At 38.6% G+C, this 24276-nt stretch overlaps 1 protein-coding gene across 1 annotated transcript in view; it reads right to left on the bottom strand.

Moving 5' to 3' along the window:
- Positions 1-10588: 10588 nt before the first annotated feature.
- The window catches only part of LOC126259437 (transmembrane protein 179), a 54964-nt gene continuing 41276 nt past the window's right edge, over positions 10589-24276 (bottom strand). Inside the window, exon 4 of the mRNA XM_049956252.1 lies at positions 10589-11384. Coding sequence (XP_049812209.1) covers positions 11102-11384 — 283 coding nt within the window. The 3' untranslated portion in view covers positions 10589-11101. The remainder of the gene's footprint in view (positions 11385-24276) is intronic.

Below are 24276 nucleotides of genomic sequence, written 5' to 3'. Positions count from 1 at the left end.
TTAGTGGGGTATGACTTGAACCATTTTGCAGCACTGCCCGTGACACCACAGAATTCTAATTTACTGAAAAGGATGTTGTGGTTCACACAATCAAATGCCTTTGACAAATCACAGAAAATACCTGCTGCTTGTAATTTGTTATTTAATGAATTAAGTACATTTTCACTGTAGGTGTAAACAGCCTTCTCGATATCAGAACCCTTCAGAAATCCAAACTGTGTTCTTGATAATATGTTATTTGTGGTCAGATGGTTGAGCAGCTGCCTGTACATTACTTTTTCTAAATTTTTTGAGAATGCTGGCAAAAGTGAAATCGGTCTGTAGTTTGATGGTATCTCTTTATCCCCTTTCTTGAATAGAGGCTTAACATCTGCATATTTTAGCCAGTCAGGAAATGTCCCACTTATAATTGACTAGTTACACAAGTAACTTAGAATTGTACTAAACTCACGAGAACATGCCTTAATTAACTTTGTTGATATTTCATCATACCCACTAGAATGCTTTGTTTTTAAAGATTTTATTATGGACATTATTTCTTTTGGTGAAGTGAGTGATATATTCATGTACTTGAAGCTATTTGTGAAGGCTAGTTTCAGATAATCAAGGGCACTATTTACTGATCCTGAAAGTCCCATTCTATCAGTAACGGATATAAAGTACTTGTTAAATAGATTTGCCACACTATGCCCGTCATTTACTAATGTGTCGTCTACCCTTAGTGCTATTTGCTCCTGTTCCTTTCTGATTCTACCAGTCTGCTCTTTCACTATATCCCATATTGTTTTTATTTTGTTCCCTGACATTGCTATCTTCTTCTCGTAGTGCATTTGTTTAGACATCTGAATTACGTTTTTTAATGTTTTATAGTATTCCTTGTATTTAGCTAAATCATCAGCATTGGAGCTATTCTTGGTCGACATATACATTTTCCTTTTTGTCTTACAAGAAATCTTTATTCCTTGTGTAATCCATGGTTTTATTATAGACTTCTGTTTAATTTGAGTAACTTTTAGAGGAAAACAGTTTTCAAACATAGTACTGACATTGTTCATGAATGTGTTATATTTTTCATTCATGTAATGAGCACTATAAACACCTTTCCAGTTCATATCTTCGAGCAGTTTTCTAAAACACTCAATTTTTGGTTGATTGACTACTCTCCTGTACTCAGATTTAGCAGTCTTGATAATCTGCTTAGAATTTACATCTAAAACAAGGAGCTGCATGTCATGATCTGATAGTCCATTTATAACAGGTTTTATGATATGATTTTGTTCCTTTGATTTGTCTATAAAAATGTTATCAATGGCTGTCCTTAAGGATTTAGTGATCCTAGTTGGAAAGTTTACAGTGTGAGTTAGATTGAAAGACAACATTACTAACTACAGTGAATGTTTACTGGAAGATTGCATTAGAAAATCTGTATTAAAGTCACCATCAATCAAAATTTCTTTGTTTCTTCCTGTTAAATAACCCAAAAGGGCTTCTAGATGATGTAAGAATAGATTATAATTTCCTGCAGGTGCTCAGTAAATAGTTATTATTATATAGGATCTGTTATGAAGTGAGTTAGATTGAAAGACAACATTACTAACTACAGTGAATGTTTACTGGAAGATTGCATTAGAAAATCTGTATTAAAGTCGCCATCAATCAAAATTTCTTTGTTTCTTCCTGTTAAATAACCCAAAAGGGCTTCTAGATGATGTAAGAATAGATTATAATTTCCTGCAGGTGACTGCACATGCTTCTAGATGCTGCTCTAAACAGAATTTATTAATGTCAATGTTCTTGAATTTATGGCAGTTTTTGATAAATGTGGCAACTCCTCCTCCATCCATATCCACTCTGCAGAAGTAGGAAGCTAGCTTAAATCCTGAAATGTCTAACATATCTATACCAGTGGTCACTTGATGTTCAGAGAGGCAGATTATGTCAATTTGGTTAGATGAATTCATTTCATCGATACAAATGAGTAGTTCATCAACTTTATTTCTAAGTCCCGGAATGTTCTGGTGTAATAAAGATAACTGATACTGCATACTAATGGGATTGTAACTGCTTTGACGAAGATGAACTGGCAGTTTCTGATTACTTTCTGTTAAACACTGTTTAAATGGAGGCTGTATGACAAAATCTGACTCCTGTTCATCTGTTTTCTCAAACTGAGTGTGTCTGCCAATCTCTCTTAAAATTCGTTTTCTTTCCCCCTTCCCGATCTTAAAAAAGGCATCCCTCTGACACCTGTGACCACTGGTATTTTACCACTTGTGCCAGTGTCCCCCCTTAAGTTTTCTGCAATCAACCCAGACAGTTTTCCCTTCGAAGTGACTGTCTTGTCTTTGTGCTCAAATTGACAAAGTGCAGTTTGTACAAAACCTGACTGACTGGCTATATATGCAGCTTTTAGGGAATAATAAGGAGCTCCATCTTCACATCAGCTATGAATTTCTCTAAGATATTACCTAATAATGACATCTCTACGCGTTTACCTGAGGTAAAATTCATAATTTTGCGACTTCCTCTTCCATACACTTTACCAAGACTATTTAACAAGATCAAACAAGCCTGAAATCAGTAATGTTCACATCACTTGCAATTCAGAGTGCCCGTCTCATAGATCTTCCTTGGTAACTGTGCACTGACTCATGAGCAGTTTTAAATCTTTTTTTGAGTAGTTTCTCTTTCTCACTTTTGTGGGTTTCATTTTGATGCACATTTAGTACTTCACGTACATCTTTCTTCCATTTATTCAATTTGTATTCAGATTTTACTAAATGAAACTGGCTTTGCACACTGCTTAAATTTAAGTGTTCTCTCCCTGCTTCATTTAACAAAAACTCTGCACCCTTTGTCGCTGAAATCTATTACTACAAACATTTTCTTTTGTTTTGGAAGGTTTTTTAAGGGCTTTAATTAGCACAACAATCATCATTCTAACCACAATTCACAGAACTGTCCAAGTTATTTCCTGTTTCTTTAATGTTACCACAATTTCTAATGAAGTGTCAAAATCGTAAGAATGAATGTCTAAGAAATTAACTAATAATACGAAAGCGCTGGCAGGTCGATAGATACACAAACAAACACATACATACACACAAAATTCAAGCTTTCGCAAACAATGGTTGCTTCGTCAGGAAAGAGGGAAGGAGAGGGAAAGAGGGAAGGAGAGGGAAAGATGAAAGGATGTGCGTTTTAAGGGAGAGGGTAAGGAGTCATTCCAATCCCGGGAGCAGAAAGACTTCCCTTAGGGGGAAAAAAGGACAGGTATACACTCGTGCGCGCGCGCGCACACACACACACACACACACACACACACACACACACACACACACACATATCCATCCGTACATACACAGACACAAGCAGACAGTTGTAAAGGCACAGAGTTTGGGCAGAGATGTCAGTCGAGGCGGAAGTACAGAGGCAAAGATGTTGTTGAAAGACAGGTGAGGTATGAGTGGCGGCAACTTGAAATTAGCGGAGGTTGAGGCCTGGCGGGTAACAAGAAGAGAGGATATACTGAAGGGCAAGTTCCCATCTCCGGAGTTCTGACAGGTTGGTGTTAGTGGGAAGTATCAAGATAACCCGGACGGTGTAACACTGTGCCAAGATGTGCTGGCCGTGCACCAAGGCATGTTTAGCCACAGGGTGCTCCTCATTACCAACAAACACTGTCTGCCTGTGTCCATTCATGCGAATTGACAGTTTGTTGCTGGTCATTCCCACATAGAAAGCTTCACAGGGTAGGCAGGTCAGTTGGTAAATCACGTGGGTGCTTTCACACGTGGCTCTGCCTTTGATCGTGTACACCTTCCGGGTTACAGGACTGGAGTAGGTGGTGGTGGTGGGAGGGTGCATTGGACAGGTTTTACACCGGGGGCAGTTACAAGGGTAGGAGCCAGAGGGTAAGGAAGGTGGTTTGGGGATTTCATAGGGATGAACTAACAGGTTACGAAGGTTAGGTGGACGGCGGAAAGACACTCTTGGTGGAGTGGGGAGGATTTCATGAAGGATGGATCTCATTTCAGGGCAGGATTTGAGGAAGTCGTATCCCTGCTGGAGAGCCACATTCAGAGTCTGATCCAGTCCCGGAAAGTATCCTGTCACAAGTGGGGCACTTTTGTGGTTCTTCTGTGGGAGGTTCTGGGTTTGAGAGGATGAGGAAGTGGCTCTGGTTATTTGCTTCTGTACCAGGTCGGGAGGGTAGTTGCGGGATGCGAAAGCTGTTGTCAGGTTGTTGGTGTAATGGTTCAGGGATTCCGGACTGGAGCAGATTCGTTTGCCACGAAGACCTAGGCTGTAGGGAAGGGACCGTTTGATGTGGAATGGGTGGCAGCTGTCGTAATGGAGGTACTGTTGCTTGTTGGTGGGTTTGATGTGGACGGACGTGTGAAGCTGGCCATTGGAAAGATGGAGGTCAACGTCAAGGAAAGTGGCATGGGATTTGGAGTAGGACCAGGTGAATCTGATGGAACCAAAGGAGTTGAGGTTGGAGAGGAAATTCTGGAGTTCTTCTTCACTGTGAGTCCAGATCATAAAGATGTCATCAATAAATCTGTAACAAACTTTGGGTTGGCAGGCTTGGGTAACCAAGAAGGCTTCCTCTAAGCGACCCATGAATAGGTTGGCGTACGAGGGGGCCATCCTGGTATCCATGGCTGTTCCCTCGAATTGTTGGTATGTCTGGCCTTCGAAAGTGAAGAAGTTGTGGGTCAGGTTGAAGCTGGCTAAGGTAATGAGGAAAGAGGTTTTAGGTAGGGTGGCAGGTGATCGGCGTGAAAGGAAGTGCTCCATCGCAGCGAGGCCCTGGACGTGTGGAATATTTGTGTATAAGGAAGTGGCATCAATGGTTACAAGGATGGTTTCTGGGGGTAGTAGATTGGGTAAGGATTCCAGGCGTTCGAGAAAGCGGTTGGTGTCTTTGATGAAGGATGGGAGACTGCATGTAATGGGTTGAAGGTGTTGATCTACGTAGGCAGAGATACGTTCTGTGGGGGCTTGGTAACCAGCTACAATGGGGCGGCCGGGATGATTGGGTTTGTGAATTTTAGGAAGAAGGTAGAAGGTAGGGGTGCGGGGTGTCGGTGGGGTCAGGAGGTTGATGGAGTCAGGTGAAAGGTTTTGTAGGGGGCCTAAGGTTCTGAGGATTCCTTGAAGCTCCGCCTGGACATCAGGAATGGAATTACCTTGTCAAACTTTGTATGTGGTGTTGTCTGAAAACCCACATCCTTTCATCTTTCCCTCTCCTTCCCTCTTTCCTGACGAAGCAACCATTGTTTGCGAAAGCTTGAATTTTGTGTGTATGTATGTGTTTGTTTGTGTATCTATCGACCTGCCAGCGCTTTCGTATGGTAAGTCACATCATCTTTGTTTTTAGATATATTTTTCCTGCGTGGAATGTTTCCCTCTATTAAATTAGTGTTTGTTTGTGTATCTATCAAACTGCCAGCGCTTTCGTATGGTAAGTCACATCATCTTTGTTTTTAGATATATTTTTCCCGCGTGGAATGTTTCCCTCTATTAAATTAACTAATAAATAACACATGTGTAGGTCTAGAGTAAAAGTGGGTGATTTCAATTGCATAGCATGTTTATATTTTAGCTTTGGAAGGTTGAAACTTATCAGTAGTGGATGCACATGCATCAACTAAGGAAAACGAGGATATAATTACAGAACAGTTCTACGAAGACTTGGAAAAAGTATGCTGTGCAGTACCTAAATATGACCCGATGCTAGTAATAGGAGATTTTAGTGCAAAACTAAGGAGGAATGAACATCAACATGGAGTTTCTGGAAAATATTTACGACATGAAGAAAACAACGAGAATGGAGACTTACTATGCCAATTCACAGCATGAAATAATATGATTATTAAAAGTATCTGCTTCTCACATAAAAAGATCCATATGGGTACTTTGACTACTACACTCAATGGAGTAATCAATCAGATCGACCATATTTTAGTGATTGTACACCACTCCACATCAATTATGGACGTACAGAGCTGCAGAGGACCAAACTGTGGCTCAAACTACTTTGTCATAAAATCAGTCATGAGATAGAAACTGTCACTAACAAATGGTAACAGAATAGGAAAGAGGATGAAATGGAATACTGACAAACTGAAAATCCCTAATGAAGTAAAAAAATACCAAGTAACACTAAGCAGAAAGTTGAGCAGTGAAGAGACCGCAGTAGGAGTAGACAAAAGGTGGAACAAGATTGAAGAAGTCGTTAAAGATGCTGCAGAAGAAATAGTAGGCATATGAAGGAACAGAGGAACCCAGGACTGGTTTGGTGAAGACTGCAGGTCAGCAATAGAGGAAAAGAAGAGGGCAAGAACAAAAGTGCTACAGAGAGAAACCAGAAATAATGTGGAACAATACAGAGATTTAAGGAGAAGAGCTAACAGACTGTGTAAAAGAAAGAAAAGAGAGTGGACTAAGAAGAAATTTCAAGAATTAGAAAAGTTAAAGGAACAGAATGAAATAAGAAAGTTCTGTCATGCTGTAGACAAAATGAAGAATAGATTCCGGCCAAAACTAATGGCCTGTTTCAGTAAAGATGGAAAAATGATAAGGGAGGAAGAACGGATAGTGGGAAGATGGGCAGAATATTTCAAAGATACACTAAGCACCAGCCTAGAAGATGAAGAGACAGCTGCATAGGAGGGAAGAGTGGAGCTGGAAGTAGACAATGATGCCAATGAGGCAAGAAAGCCAACACTACAACAGGTCTCCCAGGCTGTGCGCAAGTCAGAAAAGAATCAAGTCCCTAGGGAAGACAGCATAATCCCTGAATTAATAAAAACTGGTAGTAAGGCTATAACAAATGAACTGCACCCATTAATATCAGATATATGGGAAACAGAAACTATGCCAGATGATTGGAAAACTGGAATAATAATCCCCATTTATAAGATCTTCACAAGCATATTAAACAAAAGGCTACAGAAGTACACAGAAGTGTGCAGAAGGCATATTAGGGTAATATCAGTGTGACTTTCGACCAGACAGAGGAACAACTGATCAAATATTTGTGATAAGAGAAATGATGGAAAAGTTCTATGAATATGAGATAGATCTGCATTTCCTATTCATCGATTTCAAACAAGCCTTTGACAGCATAAACGAGCAAGAACTATGCAGAGTACTGGAAGAAGTTGGTATATGTGCTAAACTAATAAGACTAATCAGAATGACAATGACCGAGAGAAGAGCGAAAGTAAAGGTCCTTAGCAGAACAAGTGAAAGCTTTGACTTTAATAAACTTGTGAAGCAAGGTGGTAGTCTCTCCACTGTCCAATTCAATATAACCCTGCATAGAGTATTAAATAAAATCAACAAAAGAGGCACCATATTTATGAAAACTAACCAGATATGTGCATACACTGATGGCATTTGCTATAATAGGAAGAAATATCAACACACTCCAAGAAACATACCAGGCAATGGAAACAGAAGCCTTAAAAATTGGCCTCATAGTAAATGAAAACAAAACAAAATGTATGGTAATATAACAATCTGAGGCCAGAAGAACCACTAAAGACCTAAACAGCAATGGGAAATGCTTCAAAGGAGTATCCCTCTTTAAATACTTGGGAGCCCTAATAACAAGTGATAACACTATTGGAAAGTCTATAAGGGAAAGAAGACAAGCAGGAAACAGAGCTTACTTTGGAAATATGCAACTTTTCAGAAATAGCCTTGTTACAAGAACAACAAAACTGCTAATACATAACTCCCTAGTCTGGCCAGTTATCACACACGGGTATGGACGTTGGCAGAACATGATAAAAATGCACTACGAACCTTTGAGCAGTAAATAATACACAAAATCCATGGGCCAATAAGGGAGGAAGAAGGCTGGAGAATACACTACATTGCCAAATTAAAAGAGTTAATACAAGGTATGGACATAGTAAAATTTGTGAAATCACAGCGAATACAATGGCTAGGACACGTGGAGAGAGTGGCAGGGGATATAATTCCAAACAAAATGATGAAAGGTGTGATCCATTCAGTTAGGCGAAAAGGGAGACCTAGAAAAAGATGGATTGATGACATAATAGTGGATCTCACCAGTATGGGAGTCCAGGGGTGGAAAAGAGCAGCAAATAACTGTGAAGTGTGGAAGAAGATCGTTGAAGAAGCCAAGGCTCACCAAGGGCTGTAGCACTACTGAAGAAGAAGAAGAAGAAGAAGAGGGTTGAAAACATTAATAGTAAACCACATCACTGTGAAACTCTGGAACCAACACAAAGACAGATGCTACTAGCAAACATATGCCAAGAAATTACAAGGAAAATTAATTCAATTTTATCTCCATTGTCAACACTTACAGATATGACAAAGGCAACTGCTAAATATAATGGATTTTAAATGATTTGCAAATTTGAGCAAATAACTGTGGATAACTGTGTCAGGGAAACTACCAATGAAAAATGAAATTCTCTTTACAAATTAAAATTGGATTGTGCTGTATTATCTGCTTACTGATGTGCCATCAATCACAGATGTGTACTTGCTGCGTTGCACATGCACTATATGCTATAGCTACAGCAGAGATGTACCTTTCCCTGGCCCCTGGAGAATTAGGAACTTGGCAAATTTAAACATTTTTTAAAATTACTTGCAGTGTGTCTTAGCAGCTAAAATTTTGACATTGTGTTTTTTCCCGTATTAAAAATTCAGGACAGGTTTTGACATGTTGGATTGGGCAGTTCCCTCGTTAGTTTATTGCTTCCTAACAGTTAATGTTCTACCTACGCCTTCCGTACGCACACTTTTTGATCTACACTGATAATTTTTCATTCCACAGAAATTACCATTTAATTAATCTTAATATTTTCATAGACACCAGTTTCAACCTTTACTATAGTCTCCTATAGCACATTAATTCAGAAAATTCTAATCAGTAACTTCAGCTCTATTCGCACCGGAAAGGCTACCACTCGCTGCTTCTGTCTAATAACTACTTGACTTCTTTAATAAAGTTCTTTCTCTCAACACAGTCTTCATTGCAACCAATCCCAATCTTTATGATAAAATCAACATTTCTACCTCCCAACACCTAATTACTAACAAGCCTGCTCTTTATGTACTGGAACAGTGCTGGTGCAACTTGACAATGCTTCTGTCCCTCAAGAAATTGGTATATTCTAGAATGTCAGATTCGCCGACTAGCACGTGCTAACCAGAGTATGAGTGTAGGAGACCAGTATTCTTACAGAACACAGTTGGGAAAACATTATAATTACCTTAGGACTTTGTCTTCAGGAAGGTTCACCATGAGAGGCTGCACCACAACAGGAATATGTAGAACATTGTACTGTTGATATCATATGATTCACATAATTTCCACATAAAGATATAAAATTTTGAAGAGTTGTATTTATTGGAAATATGATTATACTAATTATTATTCTAGTTCTTGTGGGCAAATGTTAAATCCAAAGATAAAAAATGTAAAAGTAAGCTAAATGAGGAATCTTTGGTAATTTCATCTAGGAAGGAAAATGTTGATAAAAGTCATGATTGTAAATGCTTTAGTGTTGTCAAGCAAAACTACAGTGTAACCATGAGAAATCATTTGGGTTATAAAACTGTAGTTATATCTTAAGAAAGGATTAAACATCTTCTCACTGTTAAAAAGTTATACAAGTGACCATGGCTACAACCATATGCTTAGTTAAGAACAATATTTGGTCACCTTTATGCTCTGTCTTGGCTTAATGACGGAGATATTTGTTTGGCATAGAGTTTTATGCTTAAATGCGGGGGAAAAAATCATGTGTGTTGGACTTTTATTACAAAAAGTAAAAGATTTACACACAAATCCAGTGCAATTCAGGAAGTTATGAACCATGGAATTTTGCAGTGAATGAGAATAACATAATAGCTCATTCAACAGTCATGGACAGTTTTAACCCTTTATGAACTGGCAGAACTCAAAAGCCCTGGACGATTTTGTGAGGAATTCTGTAACACAACAGGTCATTGGACCTATAATGACAAAGTTCCCATTTCACACAGCGTGTGCTTCCTACACAGGATGTCCGCACGGCCTGTAGACCATTCCCAAGCCTATACATCGGCCTGGGATGTGAAAAGCTGTATTGCAAATGGCTGCTGGTGTGCAAAACAATGCTGCAAGGTTACGAAAATAAAAGTAAGATATTTGTTGACTGAGACCTAGTGTACACAATTGTGAACAGAGTGTATTTTGAAAATAAGTGAATATATTTTTGTAAATATTGCTTGTAAAATCATAAAAAAGCGCCTAAGAGCATTAGAGTATTAAAAGAAAAGTCTTTCTTCCCACCCCCCACCCCCCCCCCCCCCAAAAAAAAAAAAAAAAATCAGGTCTGAAAGGTTTAATATGTAAAGATAAGCATCAATGTTTTAACGCATCATTTCCTGTTCAAAAACTATGTGCCTATCAGTTTCAGTAAACACACCAATAATTTTAAATACAATGCAATGTGCAAACTGAAATCTTACAAATGCAGGTAAAAAATGATAACAGATTTTCAGATGTTTATTACAAATACTGAAATATGAACAAACACTTTGTAGGATATCAAATTAGTTAGCCTATTAAAATAGCTTAACACTGAAAATTATCTATGTCACACACAGTTACTTTTGCCTCATTAAAACAAACTTTATTCTTTTCTGTACTCCAACAAACAATTCAGTTCAGCATGGATAGCATGACATGAATTATGTAACAAATAACCAGTGATAGTTTTATAACGGTGTCATTTTTATAACTGTGTCTGGAGTGTTCCTAATTCTAAATTGAAACTGTTCCAACTGCACTTTCACTCAATGATATGTTCATTCTTCTTATTTTTTATATTCTTTAAACATACTAGGGGTTTTGCCCAAATTTTTGGGCTAACTAGTTGACACGAGTTTATAACTGACATTGCTGTGCAAGTTGTTAAATACTCCAGGTCTCTGATTTTACTCTGCCTACTTGTGTCAATTTTTGTGTTAAACACTACTTATGAACATCTTTTAACAAATTTGTTGCAGTAAAGTATTCTTAATAAACACATTTTAAAACAGCTTTACATGACAAATATTATGCCCTAGACAATGTGGAAGGCTTTGATCCATTGTCATCTGTCCGATCAAGAGTAGCAGCATTTTCATTCACCAGTCTTTGACGTTCACGAAACATACTAACTCTCATATTTTCAATCTGGTGGTAACGACACATTTTTAGAAGTGCTAAAACAGCGAGCCCCACCCAGCATGCCCATGACGCCCATGCTCCAAACTGTGCTGTCCCCATCTCAATGTGAAAACCTGTTGTATCAATGTGGTCTTTTTTGTCAATTGCTTTTCCAGCAGCAACCTCACACCTGCAAACAGAAATATATGTTTCAGGCTTATAAAACTGAAAAAAAGATAGTAAGATATGAAAGCAGTAAACATGAGTGGACAGATCACACAGAAAATTTTCCTCTTGGAGAGGTTACCAACAGCACATGTAGACTGCAATTTTTCTGACCACTTTTGCTTATTTTACTACTAATCCCCACATACAATTTTTCGAAAGACAATATGACATTTATAAGCAAATTTTATATTTTGTTTAATCATACTTTCCATAAAGAAAGCAATGTTACCACCAATAACAAAATCTGCAGCCATCACTAATTATTTTACTATTCTGGCTGAAAACTCCCAAGATATAGTCATAACGAGTCTGTGACTGGTATTTAAGGGGGGATTTGTTACTACTTATTCCCTGAGATGCCAAGACGCTCAAGTCAAAGATGACCTACTGCAAAATTCAATGTTTGTCTCCAGAAAATGTCAGTCATTGACTCTCATTTGTGATATAAGAGGCAATGGAAATTTTTCATTTGAGGGTACTGCTGCAGCATATATGCAACATAATGTGATTCCAATGCTGGTATACAAATACGGGCATGTAGGCAAGGGATTAGTGTGACACTCTCATCTTTCCAATGTGCATGTGGTAAATGTGGAAATGTAAACTATGGTGACTTTATTACCAAATGCATCCAAACAGGACCAATGTGCTGTTATTCTTTTCTTGGCAGACAAAGGAGAAACACTGATAGACATCTGTTGGAGAATGAAGAATGTGTATGGAGCAGCACATCTGTCAAAAATCACCAATGCAGATTGGTGCATGAAACTGAGGTACCATTTAATCCAATGTTATACATTTGAAGGAGACCAAATTTTTACCAGATTTGCATGACATGACGGCTGAGGTACTAGACCTAATTAATTCCACTTATTATATATATTACAAGGATTAAAAAAATATCACACCTTACATTTTAATTTTTATAATTTTTTTCCTAATAACAACGTTATTTTTCTATAATTTAGTTGCTTCTGCAATAAAGCTTAGGTCTACTACATAAGTATGTACTGCTGCAAGTTACAGAAAAAAATTAGAGCAATGCTTTATAAACTTTAGGAAATATTTGTACCTGAATTCTGAAAAATACAACTTGCGGGAAAATGTGAATGAAGATATGAGTCCAATTAAACTGTGCTTCACAATATTCCTGAAGCATAGTCTTCATCCTGATTCATATCTTCGTCTTTGCATTCCTTTTAGCATTTCTTGCTTCTTTGGTAACTTCAAGAGCAAATCTTTCAGCTTCATGCACCCACTGTGTGTCACACGCAAGCAATTGATCTTCCATATTAGAGCCTCATTTTATGCCTAAATTTCTCAGGACTTCCAACCTTCCTATCACTCCACCACTGAAACATATCACTGCATCTAGTACACCAACTTCTAATGTATTTAGTCCTACAAAAACATTCTTGGGTAATCTTTCCCATATGCAATGGTTAAAACTTTCAGTTGTATTCCGGGTGCCTACATGAAGACAGCTCCCATGAATACATTTACTAAGCAAAACAGGGTCACTCAGGTCTCTAAAAATTAGTTTCATTTCATTTCATTCTTAACAGGCTCAGGAAGAGAATGCTTATGATGGTGTATTTGACCTCTTTGTTTTGCTTTTTGGTAACCACACCAATAATCTGCTCCTTTAGGGCAAAGTCCATGAACAGGGTGGTCATCTATGGACAACTTATGAAAGTAGGTGGCCCATACAGCTTTTCTCATTGCTGTAACATCATTCAGAGGTGCAGTTTGTTTAATGGCCAGGATCTACACAGAACAACTAATTTTGATGCTAAACCGTTCCTGCTGCTTTGTTGTTCAGTTATTTCCAGACAGCCTACACCATCACACTGTCTACATTTCGCCACTTCCTTTATCAAAAGAGATAAGATCCCACATCAACAATAACAAAACCACTACAAACAGTGTCATTGTTAACACAAAAATTTGAATCACCAGGAGGGGTGCCATGTGGGAGAGCTGGAGAGCTGATACATAGGTTACTTTCAGCAGTGTGGCTTGCTTTGTTTGTGAGCTGGTTTCCACGGAATTTCCTTTTATTGAATTCCTCGATGCATGGCATAGTTCGTATTTATTGCACACTAAAGGATATGTGCTTCCACAAATATATGTAGCACCTGAGCAACAAACATTCAGTAACATGTGAACAAACATCTTAAACGAAACAAAATTAAATACTAGCAAAGGTAATCATTTACAGACACTAGAAACCTGCACTGTTACCAACATATACAATGTATCATATGTGTAATTGCTGGAAACAGAAAGTTCACAGTTCTTTTCAAAATAATACTGGTTTCTGTAACAGAAATGAAGGGGGCATGGCGGCATACATGACCGTAACTTTAAAATTTGGTATATATAGGTCATTTTTCATTTGAAGCCTTATAATCTATATATCAATGTAATCAGGAAATACTATAGAATTTAATAAAGTCATAAAAAACTTTCGATTTTTCCACCTTTTATAAGTATCCTGTATCCTTAAGCATGCGAATTTCAAAATTCCTTAGCTGTATCAGATTGTGACTTACATCTCAGTATTAAAATAAATCTATAGTCTTATTTTTGTAGCCTCTCTAAAAGATTCACACAAATGTAATCACAATGACCACTAAACGATTAAGATGAAACACACACATGTAATTTAGTGTAACCTTAACACTTTCAAGTGATACGAGTCTGCAATCACTGAAAAGTGTACAGGCCAGTCTTTCTGCTCCCAAAAATTTTCAAATGTAGTTTTTACATTTAAAACCACAGCATTACCACACTTTGTCAGTTTCAATTCATTCCTTGAAAATTTATTTATCAAGGTACTGGCCATCAGTATTTTGAACAACGAGCAGATCTGCAAGAAAAATTCACCGCTAGATGCTATGCCAGCAGTACTTTACCCGCTAGCTTACACATTTTTTACTTTCATTCAGGCACATCAGTATTTGTTACAGTTGATTCTCTAAAACAAAGATTACTAGTGCTATTTTAACTGAGATACACTAGTCATTTTGTTTCTGAAAGGGCTATGTTTTCTTCTTGTTTTCTTCGAGGCCCAATTGGCAACAAAATGGAAACCACAGTGAAAATGAAAAATGTTTTATCTGCAACATTTAGATATACCTCTTGACTACTTCTCTACACAGTCGCTGCTTCGAGTTAGACATTTTTCATAGCATAGTGCAAACTTTCCAATTCCCTTGCCATAGAGAGCAGGTGCATGCGCTTTTTGCCAATTCTCTATGTTGGTCTGTAGCTCATTATCAGTGTCAAAATGATGTCTTTCTTGCCAACCCAACACCTCCCTTCAAAAACACTGCTGAGTGCCTTTGTTGCAGCTGCAGTGTGCACTCAAGCATTGTCATGAGGGAGGACTATGCTTGATGATAATGTTACTCTTTGCTTGTTGCATATCATAGGTGTTGAAGAGCCATGCTGTATGAAGCTGAGTGATGGTCATGCCACATTCCATGAATTCCACCAACAAAACTCCATTTTGGTCCCAGAACATGGTAACCATACACGTTCTCATGGAGCTTTGCTTGCACTTCTTTGGTTTGCTTGGGCAGTGAGAAGACATCTACTGTTTGGATTGCTCTTATTTTTCTTCATTTTTGAAATGGACCCATGTCTTGCTCCTATGACACATTTGTTCAAAATATCTTCTCTTCATCATGGTAGTGCTGGAGAAACAAAAAGGTGACACCCACTTGCTTTGTTTTGTGATGGTCAGATAGCATATTGGGAACCCATCTCACATGGAGTTTGCAGTACTGAAGTCTCTCACTCACAATGTTATAAAGAGCTGACATTGAAATTTCAGGAAATGAATCACTGAACACAGACACTGTGAACCTATGATTTTCTCAAATAACCCAACTCATTCACTGAACAATTATCAGCTAATATTTGCTTCCTTCCCTGACTGTCTGCATCATGAACATCTGTATGTTTTGCTTCAGAGTTCCTGCACCATTGCCACACTTTGCTGTCACTAATGGATGTTTCACCATGCACGTGACTCATTTGTCGATGAATATCAGCTACTCTGCGGCCCTCAACGTGAAGAAATCGAATGGCAGCATGCACTTCACACTTGGTGGGAGACACTATTCTTTTAGACATGTTTAAATGCTCACTGTGCTCTCAGAACTGGTATGTGTGACATGACGCAATTCGATGGGCACACAAGAGATACTGTGCAACACATCTGCGCAAAGCTCCATTGGATTTTTCACTGTGGTTTTAATTTTGTGTCTGATTGGACCAAACGGCCCTCATATACGTCAACGGTAAATGTCAACTAATACATATTAACTTTATTGATTAATCACAATCTTGCAATTTTTACATTGTTATAACTAGCTTTGACTGCCATGCCAACTTCTGACATACTTCTTTCCTGCTACTGGTTTCATATAAATCACTCAGAGATAATGTCCTGCATGTTAAACATGGAGTAGCAGTTTCAGTGGCTGTTTACTTATTGAACATTGTACACATTAACCAAAGAACTGATTTTCCACAAGTTTTTTTAATCATTTTTTAGACTCATCACACCAAGTGTGTTTGGAATGACAAATTAATGATGTTTTCATACACCAAATAGTGCACGCTTATCAGTGTGTTTGCTTTATATGAATGTACTACATCCATGACTTTCAGGAAAGATGTGAGAAAAGCATGAGCTGTGTTTCCACAATCACTGTTTTCGGAATCTACATTGTATGACATGGGGGAGATCACTGTTTTCAAAAGATTCTACAGTGGACCTGTTAAGAATCTGATAGGGATTACATTGGGCAGCTGCTTCTTAACAACACTGACACTAACATCTATTTCACTTGTTTTAATGCAGGTGTGAGACTTAAACTGGGCAATGCTCCTGCATTTTCCCTTGTACATCTGAAAATGAAGTTCATTATTTTTGCTTTTGCTTTGTTACCCTCAATTTCAGTCTTTGTCTTATCTGTGAGTGTCTGGGCTCTTAACTATGAGGCCACTAACAGCCTTTATATATGAACAAAATTTCTTTGGAGTTTGCAAGAGATCTTTCTTTTGATAAGATTCTGCTACAGTAGTCACTGAAGGCATTAGACGCTGCCCTGGTAACAGTGAAGTGCATTTAATTCTGCAGTTGTCTGTCTACATACTCGTGTTTTGTTTTACGCCCATTATGAACTATTCTACTAGGTGCGTATCTATCCAGTGCACAGTCAATTATTCTTTTAAACTTGAACCACAGTTCTTCTACCTGCACCTGTCCAGAGTTAATGTTCCCAAATCCTCTTTGAGATAAGACACTACAACATTTTTATCCCATTTGCTGAACATATAAATCTTCCTACCTGTTTTAAATGCCATTGGTACTGTGGTATTCATTGTAGTAATTGCTTCATGGTCACTGATATCAGTTTCAGTGAGGACATGCTCAAAGAGGTTAGGTCTAAGTGTTGCCATTAGAATCAATAGACAATGAAACTTCATTTAAACTTTTAAGGGACTTATGAGAAGTGGTATAATTTTCAAGGGGAAAATGTAAAAGGTGGGAAATTACTTGTTCATTAAGTAATTAAGTTTTTATTAATTTGGTACTATGTTTAGCTGCTAACATGACATTTCCCGACACTTTAGCATAACAAACTGCACTAAAAATGATGCATTCAGTAGAGAGAGAAAAATAGTAGCTACCAAGAAGCTGCCATGTTCATGTAAGCGTCTTAAAAGCTAAGGTGCTGTATTTGGCATTTTATATTCATACTTGCGTGGTTAAAAAAATATTAAGTGTTACACCGTGTTAAGAATCTCTCCAATATGCGTCATTTTAATGCAATTCATCCTGCTAAAGTGTTGGGAAAAGTGACATCAATGGCTGAACACATTATCCGAAATTTATGTAGCCTTTTTATAATTTATATTGGAAAGCAAGCTCAATTTGCCATGACAACTTTTATTTCACATTCACATTTGTTGGGTTCACTCACTCGCAACCAAATTGCCATCTTCAAACCTGTAGCAGCCTTGCAAAATCACATGCTGCAGCTCTTTGGCCAGTGCTACTGCTACACTGCAAGACATTCACTAAGCGTGTTTGAGCTATTGTGATGTACGTATGATGTATGTATGTTCTCCGATTTATTTATGCCTAGTAATCAAGTCCAAATTCATGGTTTTGTGACCTCCATTATTTAAGGGAGTTAGAACGGGAAATTTTTTTTCCTCAGTTTCAGATTTTTATCTCATTATAAAATTTGTAATTTTCTGAATAAAATGATATATATACGAGGTGTGGCTAGAAAAAAACCGGACTAGTACTGGTGAAACAATAAAACGAATGCAATAAGGCTGAAAGTCGCGTGGCCTGTCACGTGACTCTCGCTCCGCCTACTGCTCGAGTTTCATCTGCCTCCTGCACTCAGTCTGCCCGTGGCGTCTGTTTTAAGTAGTTGACGTTTTGTCTGTGCGTCGGAAAATGTTGAGTGTACAGAAAGAACAGCGTGTTAACATCAAATTTTGTTTCAAACTAGGAAAATCTGCAAGTGAAACGTTTGTAATGTTACAACAAGTGTACGGCGATGATTGTTTATCGCGAACACAAGTGTTTGAGTGGTTTAAACGATTTAAAGATGGCCGCGAAGACACCAGTGATGACACTCGCACTGGCAGACCATTGTCAGCAAAAACTGATGCAAACATTGAAAAAATCGGTAAACTTGTTCGGCACTTTCCTTGTCAACTCCTGTTAACTCAGACACTGCTCTGATTGTTAAACGGCGATCTTGTCGAACAAGTTTACCGATTTTTTCAATGTTTGCATCAGTTTTTGCTGACAATGGTCTGCCAGTGCAAGTGTCATCACTGGTGTCTTCGCGGCCATCTTTAAATCGTTTAAACCACTCAAACACTTGTGTTCGCGATAAACAATCATCGCTGTACACTTGTTGTAACATTACAAACGTTTCACTTGCAGATTTTCCTAGTTTGAAACAAAATTTGATGTTAACACGCTGTTCTTTCTGTACACTCAACATTTTCCGACGCACAGACAAAACGTCAACTACTTGAAACAGACGCCACGGGCAGACTGAGTGCAGGAGGCAGATGAAACTCGAGCAGTAGGCGGAGCGAGAGTCACGTGACAGGCCACGCGACTTTCAGCCTTATTGCATTCGTTTTATTGTTTCACCAGTACTAGTCCGGTTTTTTTCTAGCCACACCTCGTATACATATATATATATATATCACTCATAAACTCACATGGGAAGTATTTTATTTTTCAAATATAATCTGCACCGGTTGAAAATGTTAAAATTTTTATGTGCAGTACTTCAAGATCTAATAAAATTGGTAATTTTTTTATATAGAAGGCTTGGATTGCTGTGTTATAAAGGTTAAATTACGTGTTTGTATTGGTAGCACTGTCAAAAACAGTATTGTATCATTTCATAGTATAAACACACATTGTATGTCAAAGTGCTAACATTTTTCCGAGGAAAAGTGACGAATAGATCGGTAAATCTCTCAAAAAGTAAAGTAAGATGCCAAAACGAAGTGTTTTTTTAAGAAACTTGGGGTTTCATGGCAATAGATTTTCAAATAAAAGGAAACACTGTGTTCAACATGTGGTGTGTGAAGTTACAGACATTGAAATACAAGCAAACTCGTCAGTATCTAGTGAAACACCCATTAGTGCATCAAAGATTAAAATAAAATGTTGTGACACACAGTTTTCTCAAAATGAAAGTGATGTAAATGGTAGGTTACGTTATATTCTGATAGAGTTACACATCCTAACAAGGGTGTTAGGAGAATGTGTGTGTTGTAAAATATGTGGCGGGCCAGTTAGTTCACATGAAGACAGTGAGGTATCAAATGGGTTAGCCAGGAAACTTATCATTAATTGTGCCAGTTGTAAATATACTCATTCATTTTGGAATTCTGATTAGTTTAAAGATAATTATTTTGAAGTAAATGTTACGTGGTTTTATGGATTGAGAGCTATTGGCAAAGGACACACTGCAACATAAACAATGTGTGCCGTGATGAATATGCCATGCCCACCTTGTAAAATCGACAAGTATGCAGGATTTATTGGAGCTGCTGTGGAATCTGTTGCGTGTGAGTCAATGAAGGGTGCTGCAAATGAAGCTGTTGAAATAAATGATGGTATGACCAACATACCAGTAGCTTTCGATGGCACTTGGCAGAAGCGTGGCTGCAGTTCTAAGAATTCTGTTGCTACAGTGACCAATGTGGATACTGAATGGTAATACATTTCCAGATTTTAAACAAACATCATTGTAAGTGTAAATCAGGGAATGAAGAAGGGTATACCTGTGACAGAAATTATGGAGGAACAAGTGGTGGTATGGAGGCCTCTGCAGCTATTGAAATTTTTAGCTGATCTCTAAACGAAAAAGGAGTGTGTTACACTAAGTTCTAAGGTGATCGAGCATATAACAGTGTAGTAGCTGCTCAGCCTTATGGTGAGAAGATCACCACAAAACTGGAATGTGGTGGTCATGTCCAGAAGAGGATGGGCATCAGGTTGAGGAAGCTGAAACAAAGTTTGAGAGACAAGAAACTTTCTGATGGTAAAACCATAAGAGGCAGGCTGACAGACAAAATGATCGATAAACTACAGCAGAATTATGAGATGGCTATTAGAAATAATACTGAGGATTTGTTGAAAATGAAGCAAGCAGTATGGGCTACCTTCTTCCATAAACAGTCAAGTGATGAAACACCAGTACACCACCTTTGCCCTCCTGGACCTGTTTCATGGTGCAATTACCGCAATGCCCAGTACTGAAACAGTGCATACAGGCCATAAACATCCCATCCCAGCAGCAATCATGGTTATCATAAAACCTATTTACAGAAACCTGGCAAACACTGAACTACTGAAGACGTGTCTGCATGGCCAGACTCAAAATCCCAATGAAGTTTTCAATAATCTTATATGGGCTCGCTTACCAATGTTTTTGTTGGAATGAAGACACTAAAGTGGGGGGTCAATGATGCTGTTATTGCTTTTAATGATGGCAACATTGGTAGGGTGAAAGTGCTACAGCATATGGGAACTAATCCTGAAGCAAACTGCATCAGAACTTGAACAGATGGACAAGGTTCGCATTGATAAAGTGGAGTATGCAGCACAATTGGCCACTAAGGAGTCCAGAAAGAAGGAAAGACTTGGAAAAAGATCAAGAGGATGATATAGAGTATGGTGCAGGGTGCTTCTGATTGACTAAAAATAAAAAATTAAGCATATATTAAGTGAGTTACAGTCTTCTGAAACTTTAAGAGACCGTTCCTAAAAATTTACATCTTCTGTTGCATTTTTCCCTAAACCTCAGAAACCTCTTCAAGTAGAGTATTCAAATTTTCAGGGAGTAATAACATACATGTCCTGAGTCTACTGAACTAAAAGAACAACATACTGTTATATATAATTAAAATTATTTAAGATAACATAAAAAAAGTACACAAAATTTTAACCGTGTAATTAAAGAAATGTATTTCAGAAAGCAGTGGCTGAAATGCAATTATTGTAGTTCAGTAGACTCAGAACATACAGTTCAATGTGCTGTAAAAGTTTCATGTCAGTGGCTACAGTGGTTCCTGAAATACAGGGAAGCCAAATCACTAAATTTAACATAGTTGGGATAGGGCGTTCCAACACCCCTTAACCTGTCAGCACATGTACTTAATGGCTATTCTACATTGGTGACCCCACATCAAACAACGTTATCAGCTATGAATTATTCTATGTTCGACTCATCTTGCTTGTAACAACAATGGAGACATCTTACAACCTTAGTGTCAAGAGACAAGTTAATACAGGATAGTGAGTCATATGGTATTGTGTTCAGTGCTTTGCATCAGCAGCGACAACTCGTGCCTTTGGTTAAAGCTGAAAACGACATTTTGTTCAGTAGTGTAGTTGGTGTCGATAAGTACCCACATGAATCCAAATGATGTGCATCAACTACTGATCTTCTGCCGGCCTCTGGTGATGAATGCACCTCATTCACATACCAGCAAGATGCATTTCAACAAACTGTCTCCGACAGACCCGGAACATCTCTCAATGGTGTCACGCCTACCACAATGTGTACAGTTCTGCCAAATTCTTTCACACTGCAAAGTGGAGTCCACTCATTTGAGCCACACACAAACACTTTCACAGGATTTCCCTCTGCATCCCGGTTTTAACATGAAAGCTCATCCGCTGTTGCTCTCTGTCCAGCTGTGGCACTACAAGCATATCAGAATTTTGACTATCAAACTTTTCTGCCACTTTTCTGGCTGAAACAACCAGCTATGTGGTTAGCTATTTTCGAGTGCATTCTCCACAATCACAGCATTTCCGATGACAGCTCCATGTTCGTCACAATACTGTGCCACCTTGGTGAACAAACCAGCCTCATTAGTGGTGTTATTTCGTCACCCCTGGCTACCTACAAATACGAATCGTGACAACAGGCTCATCCAGCGTCTAACACAAATTCTGGAACAACAGTTGCATCAGGTTATTTACAATGAACATTTGAAGACCAAGGTGCCTTCACAACTCTGGAGATGTCTCTGAACACCTGAACACTGAATGATGCAATAATCAAGCCAGTTCACACACCATATGGACACTGGATCATACAGCTACCTCCCCAGTTACAGTTAGCAATTATTTCACGTGAGAATGAGCCATCAGAGAAATTAATTTTAGCAGGCAGAATCTTATTTGTGTTACAACAAGTGACAGTGCGTTAATTCACTGAACAACAATACAAGCCCTGCCTCAGTCAGGAACCACGTCACGATGCACAACAGCAGAAAGCCAAAAGATTCCAGTGCGCACAAACAGTGTTGAGGATGATGTCACATGCACCTGCCTGGGCAGTGACCTCCAACCAGCCAGAGGAAATACACAGCTGGCTAACACCAACACACCACTCGCCGACAAGACGATGTGACAATGCCTCTGTTGGTTTCATGGCCATTTCAGCAATAAAGCACACAACTATAGAGAACCTCGGGAGCACCAACACGGTATAAACACTACAGGTCATTGCAGCAATTCAAGTCACCTACTGCCTCGACACGTGAGTCAATCTCACTGCACACCGTCCACCTGCAGTTGACTCTACATCCTGGATCAAACCTGCAACCAGTATTTTCTTGTTGACAATGAGTCTGAGGTGAGTGTAATTCCATATGAACTACCATTAATGGAAAAAAAAAACTATTGGCATTTAAGATCTGTGCAGCAAACAATTCATACACTGCAGTATATGGAACATGTCTCAAATCTTAGACTTCAGGTTAGCAGATAAATTCTCCAAGCAATTTTTCATGTTGGCATCAATGAACCAGTATTGAGGGCTGACTTTTAAAAGACATTTTCATCTCTCTCCTGATATGGCACGTAGAACTCTTCTACAGCAAAGCCAGAACATTCTGTGACTGGAATCGGCAGCAACCCACAATCCCTCATGCAACCAATGCTGTGGACACCAGCTTGCGGACACACACAAACATTATCAACAGGTACTTGCAACACATTACTCAGTGATACTTTGACATACAGAAGGACACACTCCGCCTACATGAAGAAAGCCACACTATACTAACAAAATTTACACATCTACAGCCAAGCTCACCACCACACATACGTAGGTGAAACAACTCAGTCAGGAGCAGCATCGTCTTTCTGACTATACCATCAAAAATGAGGTAGCAGACACTGAGCAGTGAGCAGCAGTCTCCCACACACCATCAGTACAGCCTTCAACAGCTTAACAAGCACCAACAAAGGTCAGTCCAGTGCTTTCTTCTTCTGGTACCTGTGCACTTCTTATGTGTATTTCCGCCAACCTGCCAGATTCATGTGTGCACTTCAGACAGTGTGTTATTAGTAACTAAACAGTTCATAAAATGAATACAATTCCAGGCTTGCCAGCCTGACTCAAGGCACCAACATTAGCTCCGGATAAATTTAGTGTGTCTAAGTAGGTTATATAGGAGTTACTGCAAGTTGATATTGTCAGACAGTCCAATAGTCCTTGGGGCTCACTCATCAGGGTCGTACCAAAGGAGGACAGCACCTATAGACTGTGTGGTGACTACTGGACTCTTAATTCTTGCATGATACCAGATAGTTATCCCATCCCAAATATCCAAGACTTTGTGGATTATTTGGCAGGCACCTCAGTGTTCAGTGTATGGTGTTGTAAGAAAGCATATCAGTAGATACTTATGAACCCACAGGAGATTCTTAAGAAGTCTATCACCACCACTTTCAGAATTTATGAATTCCTTTACATGTGTATGGACTTAAAAATACAGAAAAGACTTAGCAAAGATTCATAGACAATGTCCTTTTCAAATTTCCTTTCTGTTATGCTTACTTGAATGATAATTTGGTCTTCTCTACTTCCCAAGAGGAACATGATGAGCATCTCAAACTAGTTTTCAATAATTTACACAAACTTGGCATCAGCATCAACAATGATAACTGTCTACCAAAACAGCCTCAAGTTAGATTCTTTTGCTATTTGGTTTGCAGTGACAGCATACGGCCTACACTATGATGTATCACACTCATTTGTCACCTACTGCAATCACAGCCACAGACCTTTCATGAATTACACCATTTTCTTGGAATGATAAATTTTTATTGTAGGCACCTGCCTAATGTAGCTGCCATCCAGGCACCTCTTACAGATGCGTTAGATGGTAAGCACACCTCAGGAAAAAAAAATATTAACTGGACCTCACAGATGGAACAAGCATTTGAAAAAAAATTAGAGACTGCCTTTCTCAGACTGCAACTC

Source organism: Schistocerca nitens, chromosome 5, assembly GCF_023898315.1.
Source record: "Schistocerca nitens isolate TAMUIC-IGC-003100 chromosome 5, iqSchNite1.1, whole genome shotgun sequence".
Lineage (NCBI taxonomy): Eukaryota > Metazoa > Arthropoda > Insecta > Orthoptera > Acrididae > Schistocerca > Schistocerca nitens.
Note: the sequence above shows the minus strand (reverse complement) of the source record. Positions and strands in the feature narration are given on the sequence as shown.